General features: G+C 43.1%; 1 protein-coding gene across 7 annotated transcripts in view; it reads left to right on the forward strand.

Annotated features, from left to right (window-relative positions):
* The window catches only part of RNF157 (ring finger protein 157), a 114,082-nt gene that overhangs the window by 35,340 nt on the left and 62,391 nt on the right, over positions 1-16,351 (forward strand). For all 7 annotated transcript variants that reach the window (XR_014491758.1, XR_014491759.1, XM_083356643.1 and 4 more), the window contains exon 2: positions 4,072-4,190. Coding sequence is in view for 5 of the 7 variants with exons in the window: in XM_083356643.1 (XP_083212769.1) it covers positions 4,072-4,190 (119 nt within the window). In the remaining 2 variants the exon portion in view is untranslated. The remainder of the gene's footprint in view (positions 1-4,071; positions 4,191-16,351) is intronic.

A 16,351-nucleotide genomic window follows, 5' to 3' on the forward strand; every position in this document is an offset into this window, starting at 1 on the left:
GGACAATGCCCTTTTAAAGGATTTGCAGACTAGGTTAGTAAAAGCTTTGAAAACTCCTCTTGAATGCCAAAGACTACCATTGGAATGATTTAAAAATCAAGATTGTGAAGAACCAAAGCGAGAAATATAAAGTTGGTGTATTTGATCAGGATAAACTATTTGTTTGATATTTCTGATAACTCCCAATGGACTTTTGTTGAGCTGGGATTGAAAAGATGGTGATTTCTGGATTGCAAATAGATAAAGACTTTAGATTACAGGGAGAGGAGTTCTTTTATTTGTACCTTTTAAAGAGTGTATTAGATTATGATCTGCATTATCCATCACGCAATATTTTACTTTGGTAAAATTTCCCAAGGAAAGCTTGAAACTTGAAACATTTTCTTAAACCAGGTGTTTCAACTCGCCCACATTTAATTATTGGTACTTAAGATTTTAAAACCACATCACAAAAGGAATACACCATATCTCCTTTTATTGAGTTTATCAATTCAGATGAAATCGTCACCAGTTTAGAAAAAGCATATTAAGTGGCTAAGAATGTACTTTATATGAAACGTTAAAGAGCTCATAACAAATTCTGTTTCTAGTAAATACTAGAACATGCGGAGTGAGTTGTAATGGCTTAGAATAGCGGTCCCCAACTTTTCCAGCTCTGGACCAGCAGCGGTGGTGGGGAAAGGGATGGCTTCATATGCCTGCGCCATGCTTGCAGAAATGGAGCTTTGTGTGCTCATGTGCTTGCCCACTGCTTACGCTGCCTGGTTCCCAATGGGCTGCAGCCTGGTAGCAGGCTGTGGACCAGGGTTTGTGGGGACCTCTGGCTTAGAACATATGCCCAGTGGTTCCTTAGGTACCCCTAGATAATCCATTGCTAAAGATAAGTTTTAGAAGAGTTGCTTCAGTGTAATCTATAAAAGACATAGATAACAATATAGTAGTTCAGATAAAAGAAATATGGTAATGTCTATTCTGTGCAAAATATCTTTCTTGTATGTGATCGATATTTCTCTGTTTTTAAATATGCAGATCACAAGATATTTTACCATGATATGGTAGCTTTTAAAAATTTATTCTACCTTGGTATTTCTAGGAAGTTGAAACTAAATTCCAAATAAATATCCAATTGCAAAAGCTGAACATGTGTCGTGTCCCTAGATGAACTTAAGTCCCCTTGTTTAAACCCCTTGCAGACTGCTGAGTTCATTGGGGCTTTAAAAGGGAAGCAGCTTGTGAATTCCAGTAAGACTCTTTTTATCATTCTCCTTGGGACAATGCATGATGCAGAAATTTCAGTGGCATTTAGGGAGAAAGCAAGTCTAAGAGTTAAGCATTTTAGATGGTAAATATTTGCATGAAATTTACATATTTGCCCAATGGCTACCTTCTGTTGTGTACACACACACACACACACACACACACACACACACACACACACACAGGGAGAGAGAGAGAGAGAGAGAGAGAGAGAGGGAGAGGGAGAGAGAGAGAGAGGGAGAGAGAGAGAGAGATGGTTGGTATCTTCTGCAATTTTTCAAGGATATCAAGACATTTGTGAAAAGAGAAACCATTTTGTGTGAGAAGACATGTAATTGCAGCTTTTTCTTTTCAAGGCTAACAATGGTTGTCTTCAGATAAATTTAGCATAGTTTTGAGGTGAATCCCAACCTGGGAATAGGCTATACAGCCATTTGCTGAGATGTGCTTTCTGACTATAAACTGTTAACCTGAACAACAAAGCTAAACCCTGGAGCTGAAAGAACAAACTCCTTTGAATGTTGTCTCATAGTCTCTAAGCTCTCTGTCAAAAAATTTTAAGCAAACCTGGCTGCAATAGGAGAGAGATACATACCTGAGGAAGGCTCTGCTGGATTCACATTGTTATGGAAAATTCAGAAGTATAGAGCACAACACTGGGGAGAAAGAACCATGTTTATTGTTGTGCGCCTGTTTTACAAGAAATGTATGATAGAAAAGCAAAGGATTTTATAGAAATTTGAGGACTGCAGATGGGAAATCCTAAGGATTTGTTGGCAGCTTCTGAGGAAGTGAGATTATTGCTGTTAGCCAAAGTAGCTCTTTTGGGAGAGCAGCAGAGCTGGAGACATGGAATCTTAAGATAGTCAGAGGAGTATCCTTGATTGAGGATGGACTGTTGGTTCCACTATGTTGCAATTCCTTTTTTAAGGCTTGTCTTTGGCCATACTGTGAGGTAATGAGGAGGCTTCTATTTTGTTTAGATGGATTTACAGTCGACTTTGGGGGTCAGTTTGGGTCTGATAGGATTAGATAAAGAGAGGAGCTGGATTTAACCTGGTCATGTCCAAAAGACAGGGAGGAAAACGGGTGCAGTTGCCATTTTATATGCTGCATTTATTTTCACCACCACACACATTTCTCTGTGATCTGCTGAAAGATCCAAGCACTACAGAAAGAATGTGGCCCAGAAAATAATAATTGTGTGCCAATAATTCATGACTTGAATATAGGGTTTAAAATGTAAAGTGAAGCATAGTGGCATTGGAATGAATCTGGAAATTGAGTTTTGATTCTCATCTTCATCATGTTGATGGGTCTTCTATCCATCTATCCCAGGTCCTCTTGCAGAATTTGGAGATGAGAATATTAACCTACCTAGACTGTGGCTGTAAGATTTATGAAAATACATATTATGTGAAGGTCATAATATAAAGCTCATGTAGCATTCTAGCTTTTTTAAAAATCCTATTTAGAAGATGTTAAGCCTCTGCTAAAAAAAATAGCCCAGCTGATAGGTAGTGGGACAGAGAAGGGGTGCGGAGTGAAGTACTTGGTTGTCTTCCAGCCTGACATCCTGTGTACTAATTTTGGACAGAGGTTTATAGTAATCTTACAGAAGAGTGGTATGGTAGACAGTTTTGCTATCCTTCCTGTCATTTGGATTAAAAGGGGAAAATAACAGAACACTGGTTAATTTCATCAGAACAACCAAATAATCCAAATCCGTAAGTAATATCAGAAAATGCTGGTCCATATTGAATTTTTTTTATATTTTAACTCTAAAATATTTCCTATTTTATAGTTAAAATGAAATGTAAAATATTTCATTATTACAAAATATGGAAAATGGGATTAAAATATAAAAAAATAGCCCTGCCTCATTGCATTCATGTAAAACATTTCTTTGCAAGATGATAGGCAGGGAGAATCAGGTGTAAGCAGATTGCATTCTCACACTTGCTGAAATTCTTTAATTGTTCTTCATATAATGGTGTTCTAAACATCAATGTTTTCAGGTATATAAGGACTCCATGAAACATGCCGAGCAAAGTGCAGGGCAGTCAGGCCTTAAGTGAGAAAGTTCCCTTTGAAGAACAGCAGGCTGCCCAGCAGTCTAAGACAAATGACCCTAACTGCAGGGGAGAGAGTGACCTGTCTCCTCTCCCAGTTGGGAGAGGAGGCAGTGCTTACACTTGAAATGAAGTACTACCAACCGCCTACCCAACACTGTTTCTGCTGGCTAAGGATGGAAAAGCACAACTTTTGACATGGAAGCAAGAGGAAGATGGATGAGAACTGCAGTGGGCTGGAAGTGGGTGGAGGACAATGTTATGCATCTGTGTCCCTGGCAAATGGCTATGGGATGTCTTCAAGCCAGGTCACCTGGGACATGCAGATGATCTCATAGATTAAATGGGAGAAAGCAGAACCATACGACTTCACATATAGATACAACATTCTTTACACAGAAGAAAATACCAAAGCTTCCTGTGGCCGCGGCTAGTCAAGGGGGCTGTTGGAAAGAATTGCAGAAAGCATGATCTGTAGGCTTTCTGTACCTTATTTTCCTGATTACCCTTTTTGGCTCCCAAATCTTTGAGCAGGACATTCCTGAAATACTTCTCCACAATTCTAAGGGCCAGCTGTGTGTGAAATTAAACACTTTATTTTTATGAACTACTCTACGCTCTACCGACTTGCTTTTGGCCATGCTTGATTCCCTGTTTCTCTGAAGTGCTTTTTTTTGGTCCTATAAATCACTACCTTGGCTTCTCAGCTTGATTCTGACAGACTTCGTGCTCTCTCTTTCAGGTAGCTACTTTGCCAGTCACTTCATCATGGGAGGTGAGAAGTTTGACTCTACACATCCTGAAGGCTACCTCTTTGGGGAGAACAGTGACCTCAACTTTCTTGGGAACAGACCTGTACCAGTAAGGAAAGCTCTGGCTTGTGCTTATATTTGTGTGTGTATGTTTGGGTTTGTGGGCATGTGTTCCCATGTACACACATACGCGCTTGGTTTGGAGCTGTGAAACAGCCACTTAAAGCTTGAAACTGGATGTTCCAATCTTACTAGAAATGCTTTGATGTTTTTCTGAACACATCAAAAGGGTTCTGAATTCAAACTGATCCCCTTTCAGGCTTAAAACAAGGCTGTTTCTGTCTCAGAACATATCTGGAATGGCTTTAACATCCTGTTTCAAGCTCTATTTGTTTCAGATTTGAACTTTTTGTACAATCCTGGAATACACTATTCCTTTTTGTTAATGGAAGAAATGGAAGGATTTAAAGATGTGCAACTGCTGATAGTAGTCCTCAACTTACAACAGTTCATTTAGTGACCGTTCAAAGCTACAACATTGGAAAAAAATTACTTATGACCGTTTTTCACACTTAACAACCATTGCAGGATCCCTGTGGTCACATGATCAAAATTTGGATGCTTGGCAACAAGTCTATATTTATGACTGTTGCAGGGATTAGAGGCCATGTGATCCCATCTTGCAACTTTCTGACAAGCAGAGTCAGTGGGGAAGCTAGATTCATTTAACAACCGGGTTAGTAATTTAATAGCTGCAGTGATTCACTTAACAACTGTGGCAAGAAGAGTCATAAAATGGGGCATTAACAAATGTCTCACTTAGCAACATAAATTTTGGAATCAATTGTGATTGTAAGTCTTGGACTGTTGTGAGCAATGAGTGTTTTGTCAAAAGAAGTGAAAATGGCTGTGTATAAGGGTGTGCTTCTGCTTATTCATTACATGTACTTGATAGTTAAAGTATGTCTGACAGAACCTAAAAGAATATCGCTTGCAGTCAGAATGGGCTACTTTGGATATGTACATGATAAACCAAGAAAAGGTTTATTAAGGGCCGCATCAGCCCTCGGTGTGTGTGTGTGTGGGGGGGCCCAGGATGGTCACAGCTGACTGGGTGGGCGTGGCCAGAATGAGTGTGGCCGGGTGGTTGCAGCCGACTGCGACCTTGTCTTTGACATGTCTGGATTATAAACTGAATACACAAGAGAAGAACCAGTATGAAAGACATACAATGAAATGGTTTGGTCATATAGAATGTGACTAGAAAGAAAATTTGCCTACAAAATATATATAAAGAAGAATGAAAGGGGGTTGAAAGGTGAGGGGAGATTGAGAAAATTGTGGTTGGATGAATCAGAGGAGGTAATTCAGAATTACACCTAAAACCTTAGAGCCTCCATGATTTTACAGAATCTGAGTGCCTTTACTTATTCAGTTAAAGCCAGCTTAGTATAGTGGTTAAGGCATCAGTCTAGAGACTGTGAATTCTAGTCCCATATTAAACATGAAGCTAGGTGGGTGACCTTGGACCAGTTCCTCTTTCTCAACTTTAGGAAGCAGGCAATGGCAAACCACTTCTGAAAAGCCTTGCTGATAAAAATTCAAGGACCTGTCCAGGCAGTCACCAGGAGTCAAAAATGCATCCCTGCTCCCATCTTCACAAAAGAAGTGCCAAGCAATTTGGTGCCGCTTGTATCACAAAATTATAACCTCCTTGGTTTAAATACAGAGAATTCTCATTTAACAACCACAATTGGGACGAGCAGCTTGGTTGTTAAGGGAAGCAATCATTAAGTGAAACCTTCATGGTGCTTATGATCTTACCTTGTCTTCGTTTTATAGACTTGCAAAGGTTGTAAATGCAACGATTGAACACAAAGTTATTTTTTATCACTATCCTAACTGTGAACAATTACTAAACGGAGCAGTCACTAAATGAGGACCACCTTGCCTTTTAAGGGAAGGCAGATATTTTAATATAGGGCATTCCAGAGAAACAGTTTTCTCCCCTATCCTCATCTTCCATCATTCTTTTTGTAGATTCTTTGTGTCTGGATTTGTTGGTTTAAAGAGCATCAAGGAAAGACCCTGACTCCATCCTCAAGTGAAAGTTCGCTTGATTGCCTATTAGCTGCAGCAAAGCATTAAATGCCAGGCCCTGCTAAAGACCTCTGGGAATCGGAGACCACCCACCTACCTAAAAGACTATCAGTGGGCAGGTTCAAACACCCAAGAGGAAAGAAACGCACCAGGGGAGGGGTAAGGGGTGTGTTATATATGTAAACAGTCCCGTAATAGAGATGTATATATGTTAACAGTTCAAATAATACTGCAGCAGCAAAGTGTATAAACTAAAAGCCTCCTGACAGAAAAACACGCGGGAACTTTGACAGCTGTCAAAGTTCCCCGCACAGCGCAGGCGCCACCACTGACAGCTCGCGGCTGTCAAACTCCGGACTACGGGGAAGCCTGAGCTGTCAAAGCATCCACCGCACAGCGCAGGCGCGACCACTGACAGCTCGCGGCTGTCAAAACACCAAGCCACGCGGAAGCCGGAGCTGTCAACGAAAGACGACGCGGATTGGTCCCTGCCTGACACGGCGCCAAAATAAACACCTCTGATTGGTCCTCGCTACCAGCTGCCGGCTATAAAAGCCAGACAAGTTATTCTATGTTTGCCTTGCTCTTAAATAAACCTGTTGTTACTAGCCTGTCGTCCCGAGTGGTCCTTCGGCTACTTCACTGGCGACGAGGATGGGATCGCTCCGGAGCTGAAGTCACGGCCGAGGAAGGAAGTTCCCGGCAAGAGCTGTCACGGAAGTTCTAACTTCCATCAGAGCAACCCAGGACCGGACGACATGGCAAACTTCGGCCGTGTGAGGGAGTTTGATACCCGCCATCCCGAGAGATGGCAATCACACCTCGGCCAAGTCGAGGGATTCCTCCTCGTCAGTAAAATCACTGACGACCGAGCAAAGGCCGCCGCTCTGCTGTACATCAGCGGGCCCCCGGTGTACGATGCAGCCGTCGGGTTGTTCAGCCCAGTGCCCATCACTGAAGTCTCCTACGCGGACTTGGTGGACCAGCTGAGCAAATACTACATGCCGGCTCGATCAGAACTGTACTGGCGGGTGCAATTCGCACAAAAGAAACAACGGCAGGACGAGCCCGCCAACGAATTCATCGCCGGGGTCAGACACGCCGCAAGGAACTGCTGCTTCCCCGACCTGGAAGACCGCATCAGAGACCAGGTGGTGATCGGTCTGAGGGACGAGAAGCTACAGAAAAAACTGACGTCCAAACCTGACATGAACCTGGCCGAGCTGACCAGGGAGATCATGGCATACGAACACAGCCACAAGAAGAAGCCGACCAACACGACCCCAGAGACCCCCGCGACCGTCTACCAGGAAAGCGCAGCCTTCAGCGACAGCGGAGAGTCGGTAGATTTCACCGACGGAGAAGCCCTACAGCGCCGAATGGAGCACTGACAGCCGAGAAGGGGAAAAACGTCGGACCGCCGGGGGTCCAGGAACCCTCCACCGCCACCACCGCGTTACGAACAACGAGCCGCCTGTGCCAGCTGCGGGGGCAATCATGCCCGAGGAAGTTGCCGCTTTAGGAACGCGAAATGCCACAATTGCGGGAAGACTGGCCACATCAAGCCGGTGTGCCGCAGCAAGGGCCGGGACAACATCAATGAGGTGGAGGCAAACCCCCCAGGTAGGCCAGCTGCCCAGGCCAGCAGAGAACCCCACCCAGGCCCCCTGGTAGAGACAGTGGACAGGGTAAACAGCATAAGCTCCAAGGTTAAGATCTGGGTCAGAATTCAGGGGGTGCCCTGCCACATGGAAGTAGATTCTGGGTCGGCAGTTTCCTTAATTTCGCTGACAACCTATCAGGAGATCTGTCAGAAAGGCCGAGGACAAATTCCCCTGAAACAAACTCAGGTACACCTAGCTGACTTCCAGAAAACCCCCATTCCGTTGGAAGGGAAAGCCGAGGTCGTAGTGCAGTACAAGGGGTTCAAGGGTCCCCTGGAGGTTTTAGTTACACCAGGGAACCGCACCAATTTGATAGGACTAAACTGGTTCAGTCCACTAGGCATCGCTTTAACTGGGGTTAACACCATACTAACACCCAGCCTAGAAGCCGTTTGCGATAAGTTCGCCGACGTTTTCGATGGCACTTTAGGGAAATACACGGGTCCCCCCCATCTCCTTACAGCTAAACCCTGCAATCCAACCAATTAAGATAAGAGCCAGGAGGGTACCTTTTGCCCTTAAAGAAAAAATCGAAAACGAACTTGATCGCCTCGTAGGACTAGGGGTGCTTGAGCCAACAGAAGGGGGAACCTGGGAGACCCCTATCGTCACCCCAATCAAACCTAATGGTGAAGTGAGACTGTGCGCTGATTATAAGGCGACAGTCAACCTAGCCCTCAGCCCCCATGCCTACCCGGTGCCAGCGGTAAGGGACGTATTTGCTTCCATCCGCTCTGGCGCCCTTTTCGCCAAGCTTGATCTCACACAGGCGTATTTGCAGCTGCCTGTCACTGAGGACACTGCGGAGGCCCAGACAATTGTCACCCACCGCGGTGCCTTTAAGGTAAAGAGGCTCCAATTTGGCATATCGGCGGCCCCGGGTATATTTCAGGGTATCATGGAGAAGACCCTGAAGGGAATACCCGGGGTCTGCCCCTATTTCGACGATGTTCTCATCGCCGGAGAAAACGAAGCGAACTTAGCTGACAGGCTGTCAGCTGTGCTGAGCCGGCTCAGAGAAGCCGGCCTCAAACTTAAGCGGGAAAAGTGCTCTATTGGAGTCACATCCACTGAATTCCTAGGGTACAAAATAGATAGCCAGGGCATTCACCCCACCTCAGAAAAACTTCAGGCTATTCAGACCGCACCCAGCCCTAGGAATAAACAAGAGCTTCAATCCTTTTTAGGATTGTTAAACTTTTACCACGCCTTCATCCCCCATAAAGCCACTATTGCGGAGCCTCTGCATAGACTCCTAGACAAGGGTACAACTTGGTCCTGGACCAAAGAACATGAGAGTAGCTTCCAATCGTTAAAAAAGATTATCTGTCACAGTTCAACTATCACCCTTTTCAGGGAGGACACCCCAATATGCATCGCTTGCGATGCCTCTCCCTATGGAATCGGGGCTGTCTTAAGTCACATATTCAAGGACGGCACACAAAGACCCATAGCCTTCTATTCACGCACTCTAACCAAAGCTGAAAGAAACTATGCACAAATTGACAGGGAAGCCCTAGCAATAGTAGCAGGGGTCAAAAAATTTCATGATTACCTATATGGAAGACCATTTACTATAATTACAGATCACAAACCCCTGCTAGGCATATTCACGTGGAACAAAACTACTCCACAAATTCTCTCCCCGAGAATGCTAAGATGGTCAACCTTCTTAGCAGCCTATTCCTATCAACTAATACATAAACCAGGTAAAGAATTGGGACATGCTGACTGCCTCAGTAGGCTACCCATACAAACCAGGGACTCAGACCCAGCCCCAGCCAGCCAGATTTTAGCAATCTCCCAACTTCCAGAATGCCCCCTGACTGCAAACATTATAGCTAAGAATTCAGCTAAAGATAAAATACTTGCCAGAATCCTCAAATGGGCCACAACAGGATGGCCAGCTCAAAATCCACAACCTCAATTCCAACCTTACTATAACAGGAAAAATGAGATCTCAACACATAGAGGATGCCTACTGTGGGGAAATAGGGTCATCATACCCGAGAAAAACATTGACCAAACATTACAAATATTACACGAAGGTCACCCTGGAATTGTAAAAATGAAGGCGATGGCTAGAAGTTATGTGTGGTGGCCAGGCATAGATAAACAAATAGAAAAGTATGTGGGTGGGTGTTATACCTGTCAAGAGACCAGAAATGAACCACCCCAGGCACCAATCCATAAATGGGAGACTACAAGGAACCCTTGGTCACGTATACATATAGATTTTGCTGGACCCATCCAGGGCCAAAGTTTCTTAATTGTAGTAGACAGCCACTCTAAATGGCTGGAAGTCACACCCCTTAGAAAAACAACGTCCCAAGCCACTATTCAAGCTTTACGAAAAATATTCGCTACGCACGGCCTACCTGATACCATAGTTTCTGACAACGGACCTCAATTCACCTCTCGTGAATTTCAGATCTTCGCTATGAAGAATTGTATTAGGCTGGTCACGTCGGCGCCGTTCCACCCATCGTCGAACGGAATGGCTGAAATTATGGTACGATCCACAAAAGAAGCGTTAAAAAAATTCGTTAAAGGGAACTGGCAGAGGCGCCTCAGCCAGTTCCTCTTAGCACAACACACAACTCCATGCTCTACAACCAGCAAATCACCGGCGGAATTGAGATGGGGGAGAAGGCTAATAACACGTCTGGACAGACTACACCCCGATACATATCCAGAAGAAAAACAGCACCCCCACCCCGCCCGCACACTCAATCCAGGGCAATTGATTTGGGCACGATCATACACAGATAAAAATAAGTGGGTCCAAGGGACAGTAATAAAACAAACAGGGCCCATCTCATACCTTATAGCTACGCAAACACAGGGCATCATACGCCGCCATATTGATCAGCTCAGACCCAGACAACCACCACACAATTCTGAGCAACCAACCAATCCCGACATACAACCCCCACCGGAAATACTGCCTATGCCAAACCAGGAAGAAGAACACCAAAACGAGGATCCAGAACCAGACCACCCTCCACCCCTTCGCCGCTCAACCAGGAATCGGAGACCACCCACCTACCTAAAAGACTATCAGTGGGCAGGTTCAAACACCCAAGAGGAAAGAAACGCACCAGGGGAGGGGTAAGGGGTGTGTTATATATGTAAACAGTCCCGTAATAGAGATGTATATATGTTAACAGTTCAAATAATACTGCAGCAGCAAAGTGTATAAACTAAAAGCCTCCTGACAGAAAAACACGCGGGAACTTTGACAGCTGTCAAAGTTCCCCGCACAGCGCAGGCGCCACCACTGACAGCTCGCGGCTGTCAAACTCCGGACTACGGGGAAGCCTGAGCTGTCAAAGCATCCACCGCACAGCGCAGGCGCGACCACTGACAGCTCGCGGCTGTCAAAACACCAAGCCACGCGGAAGCCGGAGCTGTCAACGAAAGACGATGCGGATTGGTCCCTGCCTGACACGGCGCCAAAATAAACACCTCTGATTGGTCCTCGCTACCAGCTGCCGGCTATAAAAGCCAGACAAGTTATTCTATGTTTGCCTTGCTCTTAAATAAACCTGTTGTTACTAGCCTGTCGTCCCGAGTGGTCCTTCGGCTACTTCAAACAACCACAATTGGGACGAGCAGCTTGGTTGTTAAGGGAAGCAATCATTAAGTGAAACCTTCATGGTGCTTATGATCTTACCTTGTCTTCGTTTTATAGACTTGCAAAGGTTGTAAATGCAACGATTGAACACAAAGTTATTTTTTATCACTATCCTAACTGTGAACAATTACTAAACGGAGCAGTCACTAAATGAGGACCACCTTGCCTTTTAAGGGAAGGCAGATATTTTAATATAGGGCATTCCAGAGAAACAGTTTTCTCCCCTATCCTCATCTTCCATCATTCTTTTTGTAGATTCTTTGTGTCTGGATTTGTTGGTTTAAAGAGCATCAAGGAAAGACCCTGACTCCATCCTCAAGTGAAAGTTCGCTTGATTGCCTATTAGCTGCAGCAAAGCATTAAATGCCAGGCCCTGCTAAAGACCTCTGGGATGTGTAAGATGTTAATTATGGACAGAAAGCCTTTTTTCTCCTCCTCCTCCTCCTCCTTCTCTGCCGCATTCAGAACAGTGTCCTTGGGGTGGAATAAAGAACACAAGATGAGTTTCTGCAGACTCCTGAAGCGTTCTGTGCGTGATGGATGTGAAGGAGCCTTTTCATTCAGTAATAAGAAAAAGGAAAAAAAATAATAATTCAATACCGGAGGAAGCTGTGGGTATAGAAGGAAGAAAATATAATGGCATCATGCAGTCAAACATAAAGTATGCTGGGCCCGCTTTGATGTCTCTGATCATGGTCAACATCGATATCAGAGAAAGAGCAATGACATAGTTTCATGGTTGTCCATTACCTTCATCATTCATCTTAGATGATAAAGCATTTTATGAGGAGTTTATCCAAAGCTCCCTGACATGCTCAAGGCTTTATAACTCCCTGTTTTTAAGAACTGTTTTGCTTCCAGTGTGAGGGATTGGGGCACTCACTTTAAAAGCCTATTGTAGCAGTAATTCATAATACTTTTCTCTAGCACTTTCATGCTCAAAGTATTTTATCATCAAACTCCCTCAAAATAACCGATTGATATGCCCTGCATTGCAGAAGGAAGAAACTCAAGCTGAGAGGGATTGATTTGTGAGCGTTACCTTGTGAGATCATAAAAGACGCAGACACTATCGGTAGGGTGGCCAGCTCTCACTCCCCTGCACGATTGGACTTGACATTCTCAGGCACTTTGCTTGATTTTTCCACTTTCAGACTCCAATGAACCTTGATGAAGGTTCAGTAGAATTGGCAGCGGATCAGGGACGGGACTAGGAAGAAATGAATACAAACTTAGTTGTCATTCGATAGACAGCCCTCATTATATTCTTCTGTAGTCTGAAAGGTCCAAGAACCAGAGTTGATAAGAAATCGAGATTGATTGCAGCATGATGTGAATTAGGTTCTTGGAAAGATCGACATGACCTCATGTATATCTGAGCCTTATGATATTCAGGGATTGGTTGATTGAGTAGAGGGAATATTTGAAACCTCTTTGAGAGGACTGGATGATTTCTACAGCCCTGAAGTTACCTTGAAGTTTATGGGTAGCTGTGATCCTGTCATAATTATACTGTTTGAAGAGATGCTTCAAGATAGTACCCCAAATAACCCAATGTTTCTCAATTAATGCCATGCAGAAGGAGTCTAGCAAGGTGCAGGCATACTTGCCAACTAGAGCAGAATGAGAGAGAAGGTTTCAGTCTGGTTGGAAGAGACTGCAATATTTCAGATTCTGAGAAAGAGAGAAGCTGATTCTGAAAATGCTTGTCCTTGTGAGGGGAAAGATCAAAATTATTGATTAGTCAGCAGAGAAGAGCAGCAGAGAAGACCCAACATACATGAAGCTCCTTGTATTAAGCATTGACCATATAAGCATTAGCTAGACAGATTGGATAGCTCAGGTTTTTTGATAGCTTAGTCCGCCTGGATGCTTTTCCTGCCCTTCTTTAGTGAAAACTTCACTTCTACAGCATTTTAAAAGTTTCTTTTCATTTCTGCCCTAGGAGCTCTGTTGAATTTTTTTGAACAAAAGACAGCTATGACTTTGACAGAGGACAACAGAGCAAGTCCTACAAGAAATCTATCTGGGATCATCAGAGTGCCCATGAAAATAGTCTGTGACTTTTCTTTTTTGGTTTTTGGTTTGGCATACACATATTTCTCAAACGTTTCCACAGTTGTTGACCACCAAATAAAATGCAATGACTACTCAGTCAAGCAAAACATCCTCTCTCCACTTTTTATGAGCATAGGAGTCATAGTTCAAGGTATATGCCTTATCATCCTCTTCATTTTTCTTTTTCAACTATTTTTTGTTGCAAATTTTTAACTATTTCTTTACCACTTTATCAACCCAGGCCTTTACAATAACTCTTAGCACACACCTGCTGCTCAAGAGCATAATAGAATAAGACTACTATTAAAGAGTTCTCCTAAAGAGCTGCAGACAAGACAGTCTCCAACCCATGAAGCCCCATACGTTGTGATATTTCCACTTTCCTTTGAAGGTGGTTTGTGCAAAAACAGTTTCACTTAGCATAGACATGTGGATTTACAGTTGATGATTATGACATATTTGCTCACAATGGCCAGGTTTTTGAATTCTAATACTCCTGTTATTCCTGGTATTACTACTTTAGTGAAACAAGGATTCGTTGTCCTGAAGCAGCTAACTGGTGTTGACCATGGGGAGGCAGGGGTTGAGATGGTGAATATGACTCTGGTTTGGCCAGATAACTGGCAGTAAACATGGAGACGTTGCAGCACAGACCAATAATAGTGGTTAAAATGCAATACTGGTGGTTAAAATGCAATACTGCAGGCCTGGACTTGGGGCTCCAGATGACTCAGCCTTCCATCTTTCCAAGGTCAATAAAATGAGGATCCAGGTATAGAAGTCTAAATGCTATTGCTATCATTGACTTGTAGCTTGTTGGAAAATATGTCTAATGAAAAATCAACAAGCTGAAGAGAGTTAATACAGGTAGTCCTCAACATATGACCACAATTGAGCCTAAAATTTCTGCTGCTAAGTGAGACAGTAGTTAAGTGAGTTTTGCCCCATTTTATGACCTTTCCTGCCAGAGTTGTTAAGTGAATCACTGCAGTTGTTAATTTAGTAACATGGTTTTCTCATTGACTTTGCTTGTCAGAAGATCACAAAAGGAGATCACAATGACCCTAAGGCACTGCAACTGTCATAAATATGAACCAGTTTCCATGTGTCCATGTGAATTTTGATCACGTGACCACAGCGATGCTGCAATGGTCGTAAATGTGAAGAAGTCATAAGTCACTTTTTTCAGTGAAGTTGTAACTTCAAACGGTCACTAAACAAACTGTTGTAAGTAGAGGACTACCTGTAAATGCACCTGTATTCAATGAAAGAAGATATTTGTTGGACATATCTCCAGAGTAAAAGCAAGAAAAGAATATATTTCCCGTACCCATCCTGAAAGTGATTTTCATGTAAATTAATAAAAATAATCAAGCAAGGTTACACCATAAATGTGTACATTTGTTCTTCAAGAAGATTTCTTACATCTTCATATTGCATAAACATTTTTATGTTGAGAGCAGATAATGCCTGGTTTTGATCAGACAAAGACTAAGATAATCGTGCCAGCTTACTTGGTGCAGCTAGACTTACTTCAAGATACTTCTTGATGGCTATCACGTTCTGCTGCTGTCTGCAAAATTTGCTTCTACATCTTTTCCTTTTTATTAATCAAGCTGTCTCCACCAGTCTTATTATATTAGTGTGGAAAATGTGTTGGTGGTGGGGGAAAATCAGAGCTTGAGAGCTATAAAACATTCTCTTCTACTTGTCTGAGGCTGTGGAGTTGCCCAAATAAAATAGACGAATTAATAATGCCTGGAGCAGATGAACCTCTAGGCTGGAAAGCTAGTAGTCTTGGAGGACTTCTCCCAGAAGACGTTCTTGGGATCTCTTCAACCCATGTTCAGAAAGGAACTGCTTTTTTTTTTTAAACTAAGACACTCTTCATCCTTCAGGGAAAGTGGAAATTATCATTTATGCTGCTGTCTCTGTATTGGGATAAATGTTAATAAGCAAGTATTAAGAAATAAAGCTGGCAAACATCACAGCATTCTTTGTTCTTTTGCCATGCTGTGTGCCTTTTATTCATATTTCTTTTTCCCATTTTTTTAAGATTCTGGCACATTGAATTTGCAGTATCCAGCAGAATACAGAAGATTCATTTTTATATATCAGGACAAGGGCAGCAGAAGCACCACACATGTTGGTTCTGCTCAAGAGAGCAGTCACTTCTTCTTTAAACATCAAAGAGACAGGGAAATTGGATTCTGGTTTCCTGCCTAAACACCATTGCTTGTTTATATTCTGAGGGTCCCATATTTATTCTGTAATTGGGCATTTCCTTCAAGAAAGGTGTTTGAAGTTCATTCGCTTGTGAAGAAACAGCCCCCTCTATGTGGCCTCAGTTCTTGAGCATGGAGTGATTCATTTAATTATAACTTAGGGAAATATTTGAAAAGTTTCTCTCCAGACCTGAATGCCCAACACTAGCTGTGTTGTAAATGTGCTCTTGTTTCTTTTTTAAAAACGTGCAAATGTTTTATAGTGCAAAAAGATGCTTGATTTTTGACAACTGGATAGATTGTTAGGAAACGGTGGAGCTGTAAGAGTAGAATCCATGTTGGATCATCCCCTGAGCAGATCTGTCTAATCTGGAAACCATTTTCAAACAGTGAAAAGCCCAGCCTAAAGCAGAGTAGGTAGACAACAACTTTCTGTGATCTTTGCTCTGCCTCTCTGGCATTTGAAGGAATGCTGCCTCTATATCTATAGATGTTCAGTTGTAGCTAGTATTTTTGCTAGACTGCTTTCCTGTGTTAAGAGATCCACTTTGGTGTAGGAGTTAAGGTACCAGGCTTAAGACTGAGA

This window comes from Vipera ursinii (assembly GCF_947247035.1).
Source record: "Vipera ursinii genome assembly, chromosome: 2".
NCBI classification, from domain to species: Eukaryota; Metazoa; Chordata; class Lepidosauria; order Squamata; family Viperidae; genus Vipera; species Vipera ursinii.